Raw genomic sequence first — 21772 nt, forward strand, 5'->3', positions numbered from 1 at the left:
TGCAGAGGACCTGGGTTCGATTCCCAGCACTCACATGGCAGTTAACCATCAGTAACTCCAGTTCCAGCGAATCCAGTGCTCTCTTCTGACCTCCATGGGCATTCCATAATACAGGTGCACTTACATACATGCAGGTAATACTCATTCACATATAATAAAAATAATATATTTTTTAAAGAGTAGGCTGGAGAATGGGCTGAGAAAGTGGAACTACATAACAACCCATTCTATGGAGCAATCCAGTTCCACAGACTCTGAACTCCAAGTTAGCACTAATCTTCCCGTGTGGGCAGAGCCCACAGACCCAGCCACCTTCCATTAGGCCTCACCTCTTAGAGGTTCCCTCCACCTCAGCACACAACACTGGGGACCATATCTCTAAATAGGAACCTCTGAGGGACAAGCCTCAGTATGACCCCCATCATCTTTATCCTCTCCCTTCTCCTCCCCTGCTTGCCTGTCTTAAGCCTCATCTCTGCCAGTTCCCAATACACATCTGCCTCCTGCTCTGCCTCTTCCTACCTCCCCCAGCCTCCATGGACCTTTTCCATCCCCTGCCTTACCCCAGCCCCTTCTTTGGGGAAAAGGACAGAAAAGATAATGGCCTTTTACAGACAGAAGGTAGGCAAACATTCTCAACCCCAGGGCTCCCTCAGGCCACACTTGGAGTAAAAAGGTAAATAGACATGAACCCCATAGCTCAAACGGTCAAGTTTTCCCCCACCTTGCCCTACCTCTACACCCTTCCCACACCATTGCAGAGATTCCAGACCTATCCTGGGAAGAAGAGGAGGAAGAAGAGGAGGAGGAGGAGGAAGAAGAGGAAGATGATGAGGATGATGATGAGGATGTGTCAATAGAGGAGACCCCTGTCAAACAAGTCAAAAGGCTGGCTCCCCAGAAGCAGATGAGTGCAGCTAAGGTGGGGAGAGGAATGAGATGGGATGCTGCCCCAGCATCTCAGAGAGACTGAGTACCAGGACTTGAGCCAGGGCCCCCAACTTGGGCATCTGGGACAGGCCAAGGCCCCTAAATTCAAGTCTCAGCTGGGTCTGCTTAGGACTCAGGAGTATTCTGGCTCTGGACCTCAACCTGACTCTCCTCATAATGCTTGGGTTTTGTTCCTAGAAAAAGAAGCTGGAAAAAGAAGAGGAAGATATAGTGAGGTAATTGGCCCTATATTAAATTAGTCCATTTTTTTCCACCACTACTCAGGGTTGAACCCAAGTCCTCTGTCATACTAAGCAAGCACTGTACCACTGAGCTACAGTGTGTTTGGTTTGGCGTTTTGTTTCATTTGAGACAAGGTCTTACAAGTTGCCCAGCCTGGTATCGAACTCATTCTATAGCCCCAGCAGGTCTTGAATTTGGGATCTTTCTGCTTCAACCTCCTTAGTAATTGGGATTACAGGCCTGTGCACCAGGCCCAGCTACATTAGTCAAAATTCTTTCTCTGAGATAGATAATGCTGGGAAATATGGTACAACTCATGTGTTCACACACATGCATACAACAGATTCAGTAGCACTGGAAGTTGGTACAACCCTTGAAAAGCATGAAAATATCTTTTAAATTTAAAGCATGACTCCATCTAAGGTAATTCCTTCCAAAGAACCCAGTTTAGGGGCTAGAGAGATGGCTCCGTGGTTAAGAACACTTTCTTTTTTTCTTTTTGAGACAGGGTCTCCCTGTAGCCCCAGCTGTCCTGGAACTCACTATGCAGACCAAGCTGGCCTTGAACTCAGAAATCCACTTGCTTCTGCCTCCAGAGTGTTGGGATTAAAGGTTTGTGCTACCATGTGTGGCTTGGCGAGCACGTTTTAACACACGAAATAGATAAGAGAGCAAGTGTACAGAGGCTATAATAAACTTCCTGTGTAGGATATATTTATATTATATATTGCATATATTACATATATTTTATATAAAAATATATCATAGGAGGAAGAGATCTTTTATGTACCTATTTGCCTAAATTTGGCTTCATGCTTTCTCTTTTTTTTTTTTAATCTTTTTGAGATGGGGTCTCCCTGTAGCCCCAGCTGGCCGAACTCACTATGCAGACCAAGCTGGCCTTGAACTCAGAGATCCACCTACCTCTGCCTCCAGAATGCTGGGATTAAAGGCGTGCGCCACCACGCCTGGCTAAGAACACTTACTATTCTTGCAAGTTTGATTCCTAGCACCCACCTGGCAGCTCACAACTCCCTGTAACTCCAGTTGGGGTGGGGGGGCAGGGGGAATCCAATGCCCTCTTTTGGTCTCCCCAGGCACTGCATAAACATGGGTCATTTACATACATTCAGACACACACAAATACACATAAAAAATTTTTTAAGAAGGAATGCAGTTCAAGACATGCACTCAGAAACTTAGTGGCACTATTCAAACACTACTGAAAACAGAAGCATTTTAAATGCCTACAATGTATAGTTGGCCAATGTCACATCTACGTTTATTTTTCTTTTACTGTGGTGCACAGTGAATGGAACGTATGTGGCCCTTGATAGCACGTAACAATCTGGAAAGGGCTGGAGTTAAGAGAGAACAGGGCATTGAAACATATTCATTTCATGTCACATAGGTTTGAAATAGCTTTGCCAAAAGTTTTACAAAATATTAATATTGGTGGGAAGAAAACCATAAGTAATTTATTCTCTTGTCTATTGCTATTTTTTAAAAAATATTTTATTATTTTTATGTGTATGCGTGTATTGCCTGCATGTAGGTAAGTGCACCCATGTCGTGCAATGCCCACAGAGGACAGAAGAGACTGTTGGATCCCCTGGAACTGGAGTTATGGACAGTTGTTAGCTGCCATGTGGGTGCTGGGATTCGAAGCTGGGTCTTCTGCAAGAACAACCAGTGTTAACTGCTGCACTCTCTCTCCAGCCCCGTCTATTGCTACTTTACGTGAAATGCGCTTGATGAATTTTTTTTTAATATTTTATTAATTATCATTTTTGTTTTATGTGTTTAAGTGTTATGCCTGCATGTAAGTAAGTGCACCCATGTCGCACAATGCCAGTGGAGGACTGAAGAGGCTGTCAGATCCCCTGGAACTGGAGTTACGGACAGTTGTTAGCTGCCATGTGGGTGCTGGGATCTGAACCCGGGTCTTCTACAAGAACAGTCAGTGTTCTTAACCTCTGAGCCATCTCTCCAGCCCCCTTGATGAATTTTTTATAATGAAAAAATCTTTTTTTAAAGCCAGGCATGGTAGCACACAGCTTTAATTCTAGCACTCAGGAGGCAGAAACAGGCAGATTTCTGTGAGTTGGAAGCCAGCCTGGTCTACATAGCAAATTCAGGCCAGTCAGGACTAAAAGTGAGACCCTTTGTTAGGGGTCAAATCAAAAAAAATTTTTTTAATATTTAGCATTTTAAATTGTATTTATTTTAATATTTTTGTGTGTCAGTGTATTGCCTGCATGTGTATAAGTGCACCCACATTGTACAATTCCTGCAGAGGTCAGAAGAGGGCATTGGATTCCTGGAAGTGGAGTTACAGACTGTTGTTAGCCATCATGTGGGTGCTGGGAACGGAACCTGGGTCCTCTGCAAGTGCAGCCAGTGCTCTTAACCACTGAGACATCCCTCCAGCCCCTTAAATTTTATTTTAAATATATGTTGTATGTTGAGCCTGTCCCCACCCTCAAACTCCTCTAACCCTCCCTTTTAATACCCTTCTCCCCTCCCATCATGAAAAGGGTATTTTTGATAACTGAAAGAAAGCAAATGGAAGTCTAAGAAGAAAACAAGAGAGAAGCTGAGCTGAGGCTGTAGCTCAGAGGCAGCGCGCTCACCTAGTGTGCAAGAAGCTCTGAGTTCGCTCCCCCACACCACAAAAATAAAATTCATTTAAAAAATGGGCCAGGAATAAAGCTCAGTGGTAGAGTGCTTGCCTATGTAAGGGCTTGACTTCAATTCCCAGCAGTGCGTGCGTGCACGTGCGCGCGCACACACACACACACACACACACACACACACACACACACACACACACAGAAGCAGAGCAGCAATGGAAGTGCCCAGGTGAGGGCCAGGCAGGCAGCTCACCCCTCTGGACCAGCCCACCTGTCTAGGTGAACGGCTCCAGCTCTTCTCACTCATACAGGAATCCAGAGGGCCCAACTATAGCATGAAGTTGAGCTCTTACCTACCCCTTCCCTATTCCTTGCTAACCCCACCCTCTTCCAGGCCCAGCACTAGAGACAAGAGCCCCTGGAAAAAGGTGAGCACAGAGCAGCTGGGGCTGGCCCTGGGAGAGGCTGCCCAGGCAGGGAAGACTGGAGACTGAAGCCCTCCCTTGTCTGCACAGGGGAAATCTACACTCAAACCTAAGAAGCTGGTGTCCAAGAAATGAGGTACCTATGATGGCCTCTCCTGCGTCCAACAGAGGGTATCTCCCAGCTATGGCTTGGTGCAGGTGTCTCCATCTGGCCCCTCTACCTGAGTCTCCACACCCAAGCCCTCCAGTTTCAGGAGGCCCTGGGAGAAGAAGACTGAAAGTATGCGCAGAGCCACAATAAAATTTGCTTGGTCAGAACCTTCTGCTGCCTTTTCCCTGGACAGGTCTCCTTGCTGCTGTGCCAGCTCATGTGCCCAGCAGAGGGCAGGCTGGAGCCAGCAATCCACCCATGGGCTACTTCCTCTCTTCTGGGTTCACTGGACACTGAGGGAAGGCGGGGGATATGGCCTCAGCCCCAAGTCCACAGCTGAGCTGGGGCTGGGGAGACTAATTCTCTTTGGTCATGAGAGGTTTACAGGTACCGACCTCTAGAACCCCAGCAGCTTCTGCCACCAGAAGGGCCTGGGTCGGAGCCTAGCTCCAGTCTGCTTACCTCCCCTGCTCTTGTGAGGCAGCTGTCAAAGGTTCAGAACAGAGGACGGGACCTTCAGAGGACACCTAGGCTACTTCTATTAGGGGGCTGAGCCCCACATGACATTTGAGAGGGCCCAGTCATGGGACAGGGTAAGGCCAGCCAACAGTTAGAAAACAAGGTGAATAAGCACTGCATGTTTCTGGCTGCCCGCCCTCCTCAGGCCTGCTGAGGTGGCTTTGGAGCCTCTTCCTTGAGGGGTGGCCCTGGTACTGATACTCCCTAGGAGGGTGCTGTGTCCACAGAACCTGTGCTGGATTTCTGCCACACTTCAGCATCCCTGTAGGCTAGGCCTGAAGATGGCCAGTGAGGAGCTGCCCAGAACCCCCACATGAGGGTCACAGGAGGTCCGAGGGCTTTCAATACCCTCATGGGAAGGTTGAGATCCAGCTTCAACTCTTGTTTACTCCTTGGCCCTCGGTGCAGATGGTATTCATTCAACCTGGTTCACTGGTGTCAGCCACAGCATATAGGGCCAAGTGGCCTGCAGTCTAGTGGAAAAACAAGGCCAAACACCATACTTTCAGTTCGTGGCAAATGCTTTAAAGGAAGACAAGCAAGCTGACCTGAGGCAGGCAGGACTGGGCTCCAAGGGTCTGGCCAAAAGAGAGGCTAACATGGCACAAGTAGCCACAAGCCCACACGGTCCATGCAGTCCCCCGACTCTTCTTTCATCCTCACAACCATGCCTTGAGGTGGGTGTTCTTAGCTTCACTTTTCAAAGGAGAAAACAGAAGCACAGAGAAGTTAAACTGTTTGCACCAGGTCACACAGCAGAGGGGAGGAGCCAGATAATCTGCCCTCAGAGCCCTTGAATTTGACCAGTCTGCTGATTCGAGGGAAAGATGAGCCAGTGCACAGGAAGTCTGTATAAAATGGGGCAGGGGCTAGAGTGCTGTCCTCTGTGTGGGGGAAGCCTCTTCAGAGCCAAGTGCAGACTTGGCAGGGATGTTTTCCCTCCCCCAGCCCTAGGCAAGGCTTCACAGTTCCACACACAGGGGCACTCAGCGAATACACTGATCCACACATGGGGGTGCTCAACAGATCAGTGATCATCTGACTGGATTTGCAGGCCTACAGTAGGGGATCAAATGGCATAGATATCGGTCTACATCTCTAAGGCTGCCCTTTGCCTCCCCTGCCCTAACCCTCTGGTGTCTCAACAGGAAAAGGATGGGCTGGACAGAAGCCGGTGGTGCTGACAGTGGCATCTGCAGGTGGGCTCTGTTTGCAGCAGCTGGGCTGTTGAGGCCTAAGCGTGAGACAGCCCAGCTGGGGGGTGTTGAACTTGGCACTAGGGGGTGGGGATTAACAAGAGCATCACCACTTCTCCCTTAGTTTAGCACCTCCTGCAGCCCTGCCCCCCAAATGTTAATGAGTCTTCCCTTTCTCCCTTCCCTCCTCCCCAGATCCACCAGGGGAGAAAGTCTGCCAAAGTTCAAGTAAACTGAGCCCAAACCAAATACAAGGTCACCATCCCCCATCCTCCACCTGGCACCTTTGTCGCAATTGACATGATAATAATCATTTCCTTTTTATAAAAGAGAACTTGGGACCACAGAATCAGAGCTTTCACATAGCCTATAAGGTCCAGGCAAAGGAGGGAACAGAGATCATATCCAGACTGAAGTGTTACACCTGTAATCCCAGCACCCAGGAGACTGAGGCAGACAGATCCCTGTGGGTTTGAGGCCAACCTAATCTATATAGTGAGTTCCAAGCCAGCCAGGGCTACATAGTGAGACCTAGCCTAAAAAAAAATTCAGGGGTCTAGAGAGATGGCTCAGTGGTTGAGATCCTTGGAAGGCAGAGGCAGGCAGATCTCTGAGTTCAAGGGCAGCTTGGTCTGCATAATGAGACCCTTTCTCAATTTTTTTTTTTTTTAAATCGGGTGCTAGAGAGATGATGGCTCAGCAGTTAAGAGCACTAGCTTTCTTGCAGAGGACCCAGGTTTGATTCCCAGCACCCACATGGTGGTTCATGATCATCTGTAGCTCCAGTTCTAGGCCAGCATGGTCATGCAGGACATGGGTATACTTCTATACATGCAAGTAAAACATTCACACACATTAAAAAAAAAACTACGTCTAAAAATTTTTAAAAACGGATGGAGAGATAGCTCAGCAGTTAAGAGCACAGGCTATACTTGCAGAGGACCCGGGTTCAGCTCCCAGCACCCACATGGCAGCTAACAACCACTAGAAAACTCCAGTTCCAGGGGATCTGACGCCCTCTTCTGACCTCTGAGGGCACTGCACAACACAGATGCACTTACATACATGCAGGAAATACACTCATACTCATAAAATAATAAAAAAATAAGAAAATGAAAATCCCCTCACACTTGCTGCCTGCCCCCTTGGGCTCCACTACTGCTTCTTCCAGGAAGGTAAGAGAGCAAACCTGAAAGCCATACCTGAAAGTGTCAAATGGCAAGGGACAAGAAGCCAAAGACATAGAAGGCACAAAGCAAGTGACCCCTGCCATTCCCCCATCACCCCTAGCACCAGCCCCTGGCTCAACCTCAAGGCCAAGCTTGACTGCTGGCATTTGTTACCATGGAGACCCAGGCTGGACTGAGAACTGGCCAGTGACAAGCCCTCTCCACAGCGACAGGAACCAGGTACTCAGGCTCAGAAGCCTTGAGCAGCTCCCACTGTCCCTTGGTGAATGAGCCCCAATAGGCACAAAGTGACCAGCACCAAGGGACACCTTAGTATGACAACTTCAGCTGACATCTTGATCACCATGGAATCACAAGGCTTTAGCTGTCCCTTCCATGTATCTGTGCCCTCTTACCTGTGAGCCTACTTGACTCTTGGGATTGAGGCCAGGTGGACCTGGGAGCTGGTGGGGATGTGGGAATGAGGTCAAAGGTTTCCCAGAGAATCAAGTCAGAGCTGAGTCTGATGGGAAGGTAAGGGGTGGGGGTGGGGTTCCTTGGGAAAGACTTATATGAGCTGCAAATGGTGGTAAGAATGTGGAAGATGGAAATGGGGCGTGAGGATTCAGAGTGTGCTCATCAGGGCTGGGAGGTGAGACAGCTGGAGCTTGTTCAGAGAACAGAAGGCTGTGTACATTGCTACTCTGCATTGTACTGGGCATTGGTTCCTTGGCCCCTTGGCCCAGCTGCACACTAACTAGCTATGAGATAGTTGCCTTCCAGTTTCCACAGGTTTTTAAAGATAAGGTTTCACATCCCAGGCTAACCTCAAACTTCCTATGTAACCAAAGATGACCTTGAACTTCTGATCCTCCAGATTCTTTCCACCTCTAGAGTATTGGATTATAAGCATGAACCCCCACACCCAGTTTAAGCAGTGATGGTGATCAAACCCAGGGTTTCATGCATGCTAGGCAAGCCCTCTACCAACTAAGCTACATCCCCAGTCAACTCCCAGTTTTGACATTCTTTAAATTTTATTCCAAAACCTTAGACTCTCCCTCACCCCCAGCCCCCACCTTCTAAGTCAGCTATTGAAAACCCACTCCCAGGCCCCCTGTAGTGACACTTTGAGTCGGCAGAGGGCGGAGCTCGCCTATCCCCTGCCAGAGCTGGGCAAAGCCCTTGGGTGGGGGTGGGGTCTGCTGATTTGTTTGTGTGTGTGGCAGGGTGGCAGACCACTTTGTGGATTGATGGGGCTCAGGGAGGTGAGAGGGAACCTGGAGGTGAGAGTTTCACCCTCCCACTCAACTCTTTAAAAGGTAAATAAATGCACATCCGTTCTGCCCTAAGAACTCCCTGGAGCCCAGAGCTGGAGCTCATTCTGAGACTGGGGTGCCCTTGGTGATCCCCAAAACTCTCCCCCTTTCACTTCACCACCATCCACCTCCCTGGGGGGAGAGGATTGCTGACCAGCTTTCAGGACCTCAGCTATCTAACATGTTAAAATCCGGGAAGGCCTCTCAGGACCCTTAAAATGAATCCCTTGAGGCTTGGGATCCTGGAGGGCCCGACCACAATTCCAGTTAACAGAAAGAGCATGGATTCTGGAAAACCGGCTGGTCCACTTACCAGCTGGCTTGTTCCGAGGAAATTACCTACCCCCTGCCAGTTTCCTCCTCGGCAAACTGCGGTAGTAAATATCTGGGTTAGGGACCCACCTATGTGGGACTGGAGGTCGTGTGTCTATACTAGTGGGCATTGCAGACCAGGAAACTGCTAGGGGACACTAGTAGATGGGGAGAGTGGGGCTGGGTCTCAGCCCCCAAATGAGGCCCAGAACATCTTGGGGATTCCCAAGTCTGCTCAATGCTGTTATTTCATTTGCTCCTCCAGTGATTGTCCCACTTCTTGGAGGAGACTGCAAAGGCCTTTCCAATCTCCATCTCAAGCCAGCTTTCGTGGCTGTTGGGGTCCTTTCAAGACCCCCTAGCTACCTACACCTGACTCCTTTGGCCCCAACCTGTTGCACCCACTATTTGTCGCCCGGCATGGCAGCCTTAACCCCTCCTTCCCGGTGGCAAGGTGACAGCAGAGAGGCCGAGCCAGCAGCCGCTCAAGCCAAGCCCACCCCTGCCCCCTGGAGGGAGGCTCCTCCTTTTAAGGCTGCTTCTGGGAATTCCCACCCGGAGCCAGAACTCGCGACCCCAGCCCCAGCTCTCTACCTGCGGCTCACCCTTGGGGAGATGAGGTTGAGGCCACAAACCTGAGGGCGGGAGCGCCCTCCCTCCCTGGTGTCTGCCCCGCGCCCTGCACTTCACCGAGCCTAGCAGGTCCGCGCGGGGTCAGGAACACACCCGGAGATCGCAGGGACTAGCCTCCTGATAGAGACGCTCCCGCAGCTCCATCCCCTGCGTCCGGGGACCCCCTCCCGAGGCTGGCAGCCCGAGGGCTCGAGTACCTCAACCCCCACCACCTCCAGCTTCGCAGTCTCACTGGCTGGGAAGGTGCACACCTCGCACCTCAGTATCCCAATTAGGCCCTCTTCCCCTCCTCCCCCTCCGCTAGCCTCCTTCTCCTCCCCTCCCTCTCCTTTCCCCCCTGAAATCCTGTGGCTCCTAGAGACCTTGGCTTTTCTGGGACTCTACCCCTGGGGCCTGCCCACATCTGCTCCTGAGTTTGGGGGGCAGAGGGGCAACCGCCCCAAGAAGTGTCTCCAGCGATGGGAGCCGCCCGCCTGCTGCCCAACCTTACTCTGTAAGTGTGCTGCTGGGACTGGAGTTCTTTTGCCATTTCCAGCCCCAGGACAGACCTACCTCCCGGGGATTCCCATCCGGGCTGTCGAGCTGGGAGGAGGTGGGGGACGGGTGTGCCCTGGGGCGCCCACACCTGGGTCTGCCTTGTCTCCTCACACAGGTGCTTGCAGCTCTTGATTCTCTGCTGTCAAACACAGGTAAGCACCCCTGCTTAGCTTTTCCGACCTTTCCCACCCCACCTCAGTGGAGGGGAAGTAGTGCTGGCCTCTCCCAGCCCAACAGGTACTGAGGTTTGGAGAGTTAGTCAACAAGGCAGGTTGGAGAACAGGCTGCCGCAGGATGGGAAATAGACTGAGGTTTGTATCTCAGGCCTCCCCAACAACCCCCACCCCAACTCCTATCCCTTACCGATGGGCTCCTGGAAGGCTAATGGTGTGGGCACTTAAGACTTGAGGGTTAGAGCCATGGGTCAGTTAGAAGCCAGTGGAGGGGATAGCTCAGGTGAAGTTTGTGCCTGAAAGCACCTGAAGGGCTGGTTGGTGCCAAACCACTTGTTTGGTCCACTCATTGCCAACCTTCGCCAACATGTTTGGGTCATCCATGGGTGGCCAGGGTCTCAGGCGCAGTTGAAGTGTCCAGCCAGGTGGGATGACTTGTTGCCTGTAGGCCACTCAGGTCAAGCCCAGAGGTTTGTTTGGGATGGGATTCCGGGTTTACCTCTCTACACCGCCTCCCACCTCCAAGCCTCAGCCCCCAGTGCGAGGCTCTGTCCCTTTTTTGTGATCCTCCATAAAAGTGCAGCTATTAAAATGCACTGGTCCAGAACCGCTCTGGGGAGAGATCGCCTGGCTTTCCCAGGCCGGAGGCCTGCTTCTCTTCCCATCCACTGGGGACTTTTTTTTGAAGGTAAATGCCTTTTCTCTGGAGAGGGAAGGGGCTGCCTTTGAAGCAGTGGGGGGGTGGGAGAGAGACAACACCCCCCTTTTCCTTCCCCCTTTTGCTCTAGCCCCGTTCCAGGCCTTTTGCTTCACACATCCAGGGAGAGCAAGAAGAAAGCCCCCAGCCTGGCAGGGAGGGGGCTGGGGGTGGGCCCAACCTGTTCTGGAAGGGGAATTAGCACAATGGTGCTGCTGGCCTGGGCGTTTATGGCCTGGCTGAGGCCCCATTCAGGACTCAGGGAAGGTGGCAAGGCTGTCCTTTCCCCCTTGAAGTGCCCCCTTACCCCCCTGGGAGGGGGGGCAGCAGGCTGAACCACAGCCATGCTTGAGGGGCCGTCTGACAAGCAGCTGTCTGCGGTGGTGGAAGGGGAGGTCCCCCCACAGCGGGAACATGAAAGGAACAGGCAAGGTCCTGTGGGGAGAGGGACTTGTGGGCTGTGGGCTATGGGGGGGCGTGGGCTACTTTTGTGAAAGAGTTGAAGGGGGACAAGGAGAGGAGGGGGCTTTGGGGGGGCCGCTATCTGCCCCTGACCTGGAACAGACTGCCAGGAGGAGGCTGCCCGCCAAGAGGGGCGGACAGCCTGAACCTGGGCCAGGAGGCTCAGGCTGAGATGGACCCCTGGCAAGGAGGCCTGTGAGGGGCAAGCGGCATATCCCCCACCCCCAAATGCTGGCCTCAAGTTTTTCTAGGTGGGCTGCAGGGCAGGTCCCAAAGATACTCCTCTCCTTCCAGGGCCCTGGCAACTTCTGGTCTTTATGAACTGGGGTTGGGAATGGGTAATGATGGAAGGATGGAAGGGCTAACCCTGAGCAGGTTAAACTTCGTGCCTTGAGGTTGGTTACTCCTTCACTTTCCGCTCCTCCAAGTTGATATCTCCCACTCCTCTCTGCCTAGGAGAGAGTGGCCCCTAACATGGTGAGCTGGGTCTGGCTCTAGCTTGGTCCTGGTGGCTGGGATCAGGCCCAAGATAATTATTGATGGAAAACTGGGAATTAGGAGCAAGGAAGGGTTGTCCCCACACCGGCCTGGGGGATTCATGTGAAGAAATAAAAATGAGGTGTACTTTCCTGTCGAGTTAAAGACTATCACCAGCAGCTGGCAACTGTCACCCTGGTGGGCACGTTAGGGAAGAAAAAGGGCAGGAAGTAATTGGTTTCTCTTCCACTCAGGATAAGGCTGGTTAAGGCAAGCCCCAGTATGGAGATGGAACTGGACAGGCTTGATGCACAACATGGGTAGAAATGGCTCCTCAAAATGGGAGGCAGAAGGCCACTAAACACCTAAGTAACGCACTGGCAGGCAGGAGACCATGAAAGCAGCCACTGATTTCCCTCTGTGCTAAGACAGTCTCTCTCTCTCTCTCTCTCTCTCTCTCTCTCTCTCTCTCTCTCTCTCTGGAGCCCCCAGGACACTAAGGATAAGGACATACAAGACCCAAAAATATTTTCCATTGATTCTAACTCAATGCACCTAACAAACTATCTGTTCTATGTGCTGGGGCTGGGACCTTTAGGGCCAGTGGGGTAAATCTGGTGGTCCTGATTAATAGAGCCAAGACCCCAGAGGAAGGGAAAGGAGTTCTGCCTATGAACTGTGTGCCCCATGCACCTGCTCCATAGATCATGGGGACAGGACACCATGACTTTGAAGGTTCCTTCTTGCAACGTGAGTTGCTCACAGATCTATGCTGTCTCACCGTGTTCCCCAAGACTGGGTAGCCATAAGTCCCTTGCTCCTGGGTAAACACAGAGCCCAGAGGTCATGGCCACAAGCAGTCTTCACCTTACACCCTCTACTCTGCAGGGCACATGGCCAGCCCCACTCCACTTACCTCCTCACCCTCCTCCCCAGATGGACCAGTGGTGGTGTTGTCCAAAGCAAATTGACACTATTTTTCCCTTGGTAACCGCAAAGGGGGAGAATCACCCGTCTCCTAATTTTAACCAGTACGTGAGGGACCAGGGTGCCATGACTGACCAACTGAGCAGGCGGCAGATCCGTGAGTACCAGCTCTACAGCCGGACCAGTGGCAAGCACGTGCAGGTCACCGGGCGTCGCATCTCCGCCACCGCTGAGGACGGCAACAAATTCGGTAAGTCCTGGTCTTCACCCTAAGCCACTGTACCCTGCTTCACCTGGCCTCTTGGTCTATCCCCAGCTCCTGGGTCAGGGCTTGAGGTGCAGGAGGTAAACAGGAGGAAGTCCATGGAGGAGACCCCATTGGCCTAAAGGTCTGAATAGCTCCTCATCCCTCTGGTTTGAAGGGCAGGCTGCCTGGAGGCTCCTTGTACACCCCTGGGCCAGCAGCCCTGATGGACACAGGTCTTTCTCCCTTCCCTCATCATAGCCAAGCTCATAGTGGAGACGGATACGTTCGGCAGCCGGGTCCGGATCAAGGGGGCAGAGAGCGAGAAGTATATCTGTATGAACAAGAGGGGCAAGCTCATCGGGAAGGTGAGGCCTGGGACACAGGGCAGCGGAGAGATGTCTTCCCTACTGGGGTGAGGGCAAGCAAGGCCACAGCAACATACTCCACTCCTGTGGCTGGCCTAATTCACCTGGTGAAAACCAGGACTCTTGCTTGACAGGACTAGATCTTATTGTCTTAAAACCATCCCCTCCCCCAATCTCTCTATGTAAAGACATCCTTGTGGCTCCTAACCTGCTGAGGGCAGAGGGTCCTGGCTCTGATTGATGTAAGGCATATTTCCCCAGAGTAATCAGGAAGAATTTTATCAACTACATGATGTTGTATGTGATGTGTGGTGTGGCATCCTGTGTGGAGAGGTAAGGGCTGATAAGGGTTGAGAGTTAGAGCATACATATATGGTAGAAGTGGTCCCCAGTTTAGTGGGGTCCATGTGCCCCAACTAGCAAGATGAACACTAAGCACCTACTGGTGAAGCCTCACTTGATAGAGAACCCAGCACTGTGGGTAAAAAACACTCTACTTCCTTTTGAATTGCCCTTTCTTGACTTTCAGCTCTGGCTGTTGCTCACCAAGTACCATCCAACTTCCCATCTGTAAAAATACGAATAGGGTCAAGTGTGCAGCCGTGTCTGACACCCTTTTCATTAGATACAGTTGCCTCCCTCTCTCTACCCAGCAACAGCCTTCACCTAGATCTCATGGAGTCCTCATGTGCCAAGTGCCCCAGGTAGGCACTGAACTGCCTATTGCCTTGATCTTTACTCTGTATCTAAGGAAACAGGTTCAGTGCTTTCCCAAGGCTTCTTGGGAACTGCCAACCAGCAAGTCTGTATTTAAATTCAGCTCTGACTCCAAGCACAGCCTGTATGTATTGCCCACCGGTGCCTCATTAACAAAAACGACCATCTCACTGGACAGTCCTTGGGCCCAGTGCCTCCTTGCTCCCTCCTGGGTCCTACAAAATAGGACCAAAGACAGACAATCCAGCCAGGGTGGGCAGACAAATTCCCTCCCTCTGCCCCTCTCTCCCTCAGCCCAGCGGGAAGAGCAAAGACTGCGTGTTCACCGAGATCGTGCTGGAGAACAACTACACAGCCTTCCAGAATGCTCGGCACGAGGGCTGGTTCATGGCTTTCACTCGGCAGGGCCGGCCCCGCCAGGCCTCCCGAAGCCGCCAGAACCAGCGAGAGGCCCACTTCATCAAGCGCCTCTACCAGGGCCAGCTGCCGTTCCCCAACCATGCTGAAAGGCAGAAGCAGTTTGAGTTCGTGGGCTCGGCCCCCACCCGCAGGACCAAGCGCACCCGGAGGCCCCAGCCCCAAACGTAGTCAGGGAAGCCGGGTGTTTGCCTAAACAGCAGCCTTCCCACTCCTTTCCCTAACTGATCCAAAGATGGAGCTGGGGTTGAGGGTGGGGAGCTGGACCCCCCAAAAGACCCTGAGGGCCTGAAGCATCTGATTCCCAGCTGGGAAGGGACCAGACTGCTGTACCCCAGGGTGGGCATGGCACACTGAAACAGGCCTTTTGAGGCTAAGGGCAGACAGATCCCTGGAGAGGACCTAGGGTCTCCCTGACCTCAAATGCCAGCGTCCCATGCCTGAAACAAGTGGGCAAGTCAGCAGAATCCAAGCAGACACTACCCGGAGCTGGCTGTCCCCAAATCTTCCTCCCAGAATCTCTTGCTCAGTCTGTCCCCAATACCCAAACTCCTGACCAGACAATAAGAAGGGAATTTTGGTTCTCTTTCCCCAAATAAGAGAGGGAAAGATAGAAACCACCATTCTTCACATTTCTCACCCCAGACCTGCACCCCCACCCCAAGTCTCAGAATAAAACCATTTTCCTGCAAATGGGTCCTCTGAAGAGGGGTGGGTGATCAGATGACAGAACACTACTGCAAACAAGGTGGCTGGTGCAGGCGGCACGGGGGAACCCGCTGCCAGCCGGGGCAGATGGGCACCAGGGCCGGCAGGTGCAGTGGCTGCAGCCTGCACGTCCGCCATACGGGGACCCTGTGCCCAGGGGCAGGCGGCGAGGAGCCGGTGGCTGGGACCTGGCCCTGGGGATCGGCGGCCCCTCCCTCCTCGGGTTCCGGTGCCCCGGATCGCTTTGTCGCAGCTACCTGGTGGGACGAAGAAAACCCAGACCCTAGGCGCACCCGGGCCGGGGCGGGCGTCCTGCGGGGCACAGGCCCGAGGGGCGGCGGGGGTAGCCGGAGCGAGGCCGGAGGCCCGAAGCCACCTAGCTCGGAGTAAGATTGCTTTTTTCCGGTGAGGCGGGCCGGGCAGGGGGAGGAAGCCTGGGACGAGCGGAAGCCGGTAGGGACGAGAATGTGTCCTCTTGTTCTCCCAGGTCCGGGCTGGGGGAGGGGGCGGGGGCCACACCTGAGAGTAAGTCTCAATTAGAGGCCGGGCGGCGGGCTGGGCCCGGATTGTCCCCAGGAGAGGGAGGGCGCCCTGCCCCCACCGAGCTTCTCGGGTGGGCTTTCCCAGGGGCCTCCAGGTGTGTCTGGGGCTGGAACTCCGAGGCCATAAAAGTCGCCTTTTCCTTCCGTACATTGGCTTTTCATCTTGCCCTTGTATCTGGGACCCTCTTCTTCTGATGGAGACCCCAGCCTCAGTTTCCCCTTCTGGGGAGGAGTATTGTGGAGAGAAACGAAATGGATGAAAGCTAACCCTACTTCCCACGTCTCCCAATAATGGCCTTTAGAAGTCAAGAACAGAAGTTGTAGGGCCAGGGGGCCAGTTTAGTCGGAGCTGGAGGTGGGCAGCGGCAGACCAAGCCAACTCGGGGCTGGAGCAGAGCCTGACCCCCAACCTTGGGCCATTTAAAAGGTGGAGCCGGCAGCAGCCAAGGAGGGAGGACCGAAGTGCTCCTTCCAGCTCGTCATAATTGCTTTTCACCAGGTTGCTTTTTTCTGTCCCCCCATCACAAAGAGCCTTAATCCTAGTGAAGACCGCGGGACGTGTTGGGGGTAGTTTTGTGGGGTGTGTGTAGGGCGGGTGGTCTGGGGCTGAAGCTGATAACTGGCGAGTTCAATGGGATTTTAAAACTGGGGCAACACCCAGCAATTACTTGAGGACAAAGGGTTGGGGCCCCCCAGGTGTGGAGGATTGGACTTTGGGGGGGCTGGGAGGAGGACACAGAGGAGGTGTGTTGGGGAGGGGGGCTCTGATCCCTCTGATTTCCGCAGGAATTTGAGACATTCTTTAAGACTCTAGACGGCCTCCCCCCAGCCGGGCCTTGGTCCACCCCCACCCTCCCTCTTGGGTTAGAGACGGCTTCAAAGGTGGACTGGGCCCTTTGTCTGGCCTCGGCTTTCTTCTGGGCCTTTCTCTGGCCCCTCCCTCCCTCTTTGACCTCCCCAGCACAGACAAGCCTCTGGGGGCCGGCTCCAGAAAGCCCTTACTGTTTCCTTTCTTGCTTTTTGAGGTGAGGCCTGGCAGGCAGGGACAGAGTATGTTAAAGGGTGAAGGAGTACAGTTTCAGAGAACAGGACCATCCCCTGGAGTGCCTTCATCCCATCCTAGAGCCCCAAGCCTAATTTCTGACACCTGCTTTGGCCTTTGGTCACTGCTTGGGCTCGGAACCCAATCCTTACCACACCACATCACCTAGTCCCTCTGCCCAGCAAGCAGGCTCCTTACCCTGGATGATTCTTCACATCCTGGGGCCTTCTCTACCAATTTGACATGGAATATACTAAAATGAAGAAGCCAGAGTTAGACATGGTGGCATACACCTGTAACCCAGCCTTCTGGAGACTGAGGCAGGAGGATTAAGAGTTTTTCCAGTCCAACCTGGCCTACAGAGTGAGAACCTGTCCAAAAAGAAGGCAGGGAGGGAAGTCAAAAGACTAGGTCTTTGATGAAACTTAGGTGGGGCATTAACATACAGGAGTTTGTGGTAGGAAAGTAACTTCTAGTGGACTTCATATCCACACAGAGACTTCAGCAGTCCTGGTAGCTTCTGGTGCATAAAGGATCTAAGCAAGTGTGAGCCTGAGTGATATCAGGCAAATGACTGAAAAAGGCCCCTTGTGATGGTAGGATGGCGGGCGATGGTGGGATGGCGGGCGATGGTGGGATGGTGGGCGATGGTGAAATGGTGGGATGGTGGGCGATGGTGGGATGGTGGACGATAGTGGGATGGTGGGCGATGGTGGGATGGTGGGCGATGGTGGGTGGGTGTAAGATGAGCTCATCTAGGGACCCTGAGAAGGTAGAGGGAGGCAAGAGGCCAACCTCAAGTCTTGTGTGATGTAGTGTTGCCGGATGCGAGTAGCCTGCATATCTTATCTTTCTCCCTTCTCCAGCCTATCCTCTAAACTCTGAAGGAGCTGGAGCAGGAAGTTGGGAGTGGTGTCCATTCACATCATAGGCCACAAAGCTGGTTCTACTGTGAAGTGACACTTTCACCATGTGCCTTGGATGCCAGTGGCCTCCTAGCTAACAAGCCAGAATCCTTGCTCCAGTCCTCAGCCTTGATCCCTTCTGAAGTGCTTCCACGTCAACCTGCCTGACTTCCCTAGCTTTTCTGTCCTGGCTGCTCCTGTAGAAACTTCTCTAGGCTCTTTTGCTCTTTCATGGACTTCCTCCCTTCATGCTGTCACCCCGAACTGTGAACAACTCCTCAGCTGTCACTGCCTTGCATTCTCTCCTAGGCCCAGAGCTAAACCCCGTAGCAGACCTTCCTGGGATCTCTATGAATGTACTCTGCCCATCCCCTTCAGCACATCATACATCTGTCCCCACTGACCTGCTGAACACAGCTGTACCCAGGCCCATCACTAGCAAAGTCCTAGCATGATTTTCAAGCCTCCCATCTAGCTGCCCTGGTTCAACCCTTCAAGACACCCACAAAACAAGATGCTTGCCCTTCACCAAGCAACTTGTTCTCGCCCTCTTTTTCTCTCTCTCTCTCCTTTTTATTATTGAGGTGTAGGTGTGTGTGTGTGTGTGTGTGTGCGTGTGTGTGTGTGTGTGTGTGTGCATGGTGTGTATGCAGGTTCATGTGCCACAGCATGCGTGTGAAAGTCAGAGGACAACTTCGTGGAGTCAGATCTTTCCTTCCACCTTTACGTGGGTGCCAGCATGGTGTGTATGCAGGTTCATGTGCCACAGCATGCGTGTGAAAGTCAGAGGACAACTTCGTGGAGTCAGATCTTTCCTTCCACCTTTACGTGGGTGCCAGCAATCAAACTCAGCTCATCAGGCTTGCATAGCAAATGCCTTTACCCCATGAGCCATCTCAATGGCCCTATTTTTTGTTTTATTTTTTATTTATTTGTGTGCAGGCACATATATGCTTGCTAGCATGGAGAGGCCAAAGGTCAACATCAGTCAGGTGTCTTCCTCTATCACTCTCCACCTTATTTTTTGAGGCAGGATCTCCACTGACCGTAGACTTCACCATTTCTGCTAGTCTGGCTGGCCAGCAAGCCCAGTGATCTCCTGTCTCAGCCCTCCCTCCACATCCAGCACTAGGGTCACAACATGTGCCACCATGCCTGGCTTTTTCATGAATCTTGGGGATCTGAACTCAAGTCTTTGTGCAAGCATGTCGCCCCAGCCATCTCCCCACCTTTTTCTTTGAGACAGGTTATTTTGTCTTGTTTTCAGATAGTCTGAAAAGGTAGCCCTGGCTAGTGTGGAACTCCCTATGTAGGCTGGCCTACAGAGATCCACCTGCCTCTGCCTCCCAAGTTCTAGGATTTTTGTTAATATTTATTTTTATTATTTTTTTTTATGTGTGTGAGTGTACTGCCTGCATGTAGGTAGGTGCACCCATGTTGTGCGATGCCCTTGGAGATCAGAAGAGGGTATCAGATCCACTGGAACTGGATTTAGGGCAGTCGTTAGCTGCTATGTGGGTGCTGGGAATCGAGCAGCCAGTGGTCTTAACTGCTGAGCCGTCTCTCCAGCCCCCCAAGTGCTAGGATTAAAAACATGTACTACCACATGAGGCGGGGTTTTTATCTGTAGCTTATGCTGGCCTAGAACTCACTATGTAACCCAGGCTGACTTCAGACTTACAGAAATCTTCCCTCCTCAGCCTCTCAGCTGCTGGGATTACAGGTTAAGCAACCACATCAGGCTTCTATCTCTCTGTTCTCAAAGCTCCAGCGCAGCAAGCTCTTCTCTATCATATTGTTAGCCCAGACTGCACCTGGTTCCTCTGCGCCAAAGGTTCTCAGCCCTCCCTCATCTCTGCTCGTGATCTCCCCAGGAGTTCAATTACCGTGGCCTACTGACACATACCACAGTGTGGCCAATACCATACCATTGTTACATATGTTCATGTCATGGGTCTGCAAGAACTTCTAACATAGAAACAATCTTTTCATTTGTCATACCCAGCACTGTTCAGCATTCAGGGGAAATATGTACAGAGGGAATGCTCCAACTGAAGCCTAGGAGTCATTCCTCAGCACTGTGTTTTCCTGCAAGATGCAGGCAGGTTTGGAATAGCATCCTCTGGTGTACTTGGGGAAGAGGGTTTCTGAGAAGTTACTCTAAATACTCATTCATGTCTTCCTTTCATTATACAAGTTATGCTGATCCTTCAGATAATTAAAAACATTGACCAGGTAGAACTTTCAGGGCACTTGGAATTTAATTGGGGGATTAACATACTTCTTTCATCAGATTTTTCAGAACTCTCTCCCTCTTATAATTAAGATAAGAAGGAAGCTAGGTGTGGTGGTATAAGCCTGTAATCCTATCACCTAGGAATCAGGAAGCTGAGGCAGGAGGATTTCAAACTCAAGGCCAACCTGGGCAACTTATATAATTAGACCCAGAGGGAGAAAGAGAGAGAGAGAGAGAGAGAGAGAGAGAGAGAGAGAGAGAACAAACTGGAGAGGTGGCTCAGCAGTTAAGAACACTGATTGCAGAAGATCTGGGTTCAGTTCCCAGCACCTACATGGTGTCGTACAGCTGTCTATAGCTCTAGTTCCAGGGGATCCAGCACCTTCTTCTGGCCTCTGCAGGCACCAGGCCCACACAAAGTATATATACAGGCCGACAAAATACTCAATGCACATAAAAAAATAATGTTGAGTATGGTAGTGTCTGCTTTTAATCCAGGCAGATCTCTGGGAGCTCAGGGTCTACATAGCCAGTTCCAGGCCAGTCAGGGCCACAAAATGAGACCCTATCTCAAAAAGAGTAAGAGGGGCTAGAGAGATGGCTCAGTGTGGTTAAGAGCACTGGCTATTCTTGCAGAGGACCTGGGTTTGACTCCCAGCACCCACATGGCAACTAACGACTGCCTGTAACTCCAATTCCAGGGACCTAAGGTCCTCTTCTGACCTCTGCAGGCATTGTATGACATGGGTGCACTTACATATATGCAGGTAATACACTCACACACATATAATAAAATAATAGATGAAATGTTTTAAAAATTAAAAAATAGAAAGAAAAGGAAGGAAAGAAGAGAGAAAGAAAGAAAGAAAGAGAGGGAGGAGAAAGATGCCCTGAAAGAACAGATAAGAAGTTTTTGAAATAAGACCTGCTGTGGTTGCTCATGCCTATAATTTCAACACTTGAGAGGCTTAGGAAGAAGAATTGGTATATGTCTGAGGCTACAGTGTTTCAAAAAAAAAATTTTTTTTTTTTTTTTTTTTTTAAATAAGGAACTAAAACGTACTGAGCTCTAACTATGTGCCAGGCAGATGGGGACAGGCTCATACAAATCACCTTAAAGTACAAAAAATGATTCCCACTTGTCACTGGTAGGAATGTAAGTCCTGGAGAACATGAGACATGTATGTATGGAGAAAGGGGAGCAACAGATCAATTTGGTGTAACTGAAAGCTTACATAGAAAATTAGCTGGAAACGTTGGGTGAATGAGTGAAGGTTGGTCTTAATGTTGTGTCGGGGAAGGGACTGCAAAGTGGTGTTGAGAACTGAGTGACAAATGTAGTGGTCTTGTGGCAGCATACTTGGTGTCATGGCTCTGGAGTTTTTGGATGCAAGTGTCCAGTGTCTAGTAGGAAGAGGAAGTATTGTCCAGTCTCTGGTGAGAAAGGATCATTTTTTGATTATTTAAGATTTTTTTTTAACGTATATGAGTGTTTTGCCTACATATATAAGTGTACCACATGCCTGCAGTGCCCATGGTTCCAGAAGGGGGCATCAGATCCCCTGGAACTGGACTTACAGAAGGTTGTTAGCTGCCATGTGGGTGGGTGGGTACCAAACCTGGGTCCTCTGGAAGAGTGATAAGTGCTTTTAACCCCTGAGCCATATCTCTATAGTCTGTTTCTGGTTTTTGTTTGGTTTTGGTTCTTTTTTTAGGCAGGGTCTCCCTGTAGCCCCAGCTGACCTGGAACTTGCTATATAGACTAGGCTAGCCTTGATCTCACAGAAATC

At 51.4% G+C, this 21772-nt stretch overlaps 3 protein-coding genes across 4 annotated transcripts in view; all 3 read left to right on the top strand.

Annotated features, from left to right (window-relative positions):
• Positions 1 to 4366, top strand: part of Npm2 (nucleophosmin/nucleoplasmin 2) — an 11859-nt gene extending 7493 nt beyond the window's left edge. The window contains exons 5-8 of the mRNA XM_008850257.1: positions 762 to 922; positions 1129 to 1166; positions 4201 to 4234; positions 4322 to 4366. Of these exons, the coding sequence (XP_008848479.1) occupies positions 762 to 922; positions 1129 to 1166; positions 4201 to 4234; positions 4322 to 4366 (278 nt within the window). The remainder of the gene's footprint in view (positions 1 to 761; positions 923 to 1128; positions 1167 to 4200; positions 4235 to 4321) is intronic.
• A 5179-nt stretch (positions 4367 to 9545) lies between these two features.
• On the top strand, positions 9546 to 15222 carry Fgf17 (fibroblast growth factor 17). Of its 2 annotated transcripts, none has more exons than XM_008850266.1 (5): positions 9546 to 10023; positions 10183 to 10219; positions 12876 to 13053; positions 13309 to 13415; positions 14427 to 15222. In XM_008850266.1, the coding sequence occupies exons 1-5, from the start codon at positions 9989 to 9991 to the stop codon at positions 14718 to 14720; spliced, it is 651 nt and encodes a 216-aa protein (XP_008848488.1). In that variant the 5' UTR covers positions 9546 to 9988; the 3' UTR covers positions 14721 to 15222. The 2 variants fall into 2 exon arrangements, with proteins under 2 accessions (XP_008848488.1, XP_008848493.1); XM_008850271.2 differs by having other exon boundaries at positions 9613 to 10023; positions 12909 to 13053; positions 14427 to 14771.
• Positions 15223 to 15464: 242 nt separating this feature from the next.
• The window catches only part of Dmtn (dematin actin binding protein), a 35789-nt gene continuing 29481 nt past the window's right edge, over positions 15465 to 21772 (top strand). The window contains exon 1 of the mRNA XM_017802604.2: positions 15465 to 15643. The gene's annotated coding sequence lies outside the window, so the exon portion shown is untranslated. The remainder of the gene's footprint in view (positions 15644 to 21772) is intronic.

This window comes from Nannospalax galili, unplaced genomic scaffold, assembly GCF_000622305.1.
Source record: "Nannospalax galili isolate Female #2095 unplaced genomic scaffold, S.galili_v1.0 scaffold291, whole genome shotgun sequence".
NCBI lineage: Eukaryota > Metazoa > Chordata > Mammalia > Rodentia > Spalacidae > Nannospalax > Nannospalax galili.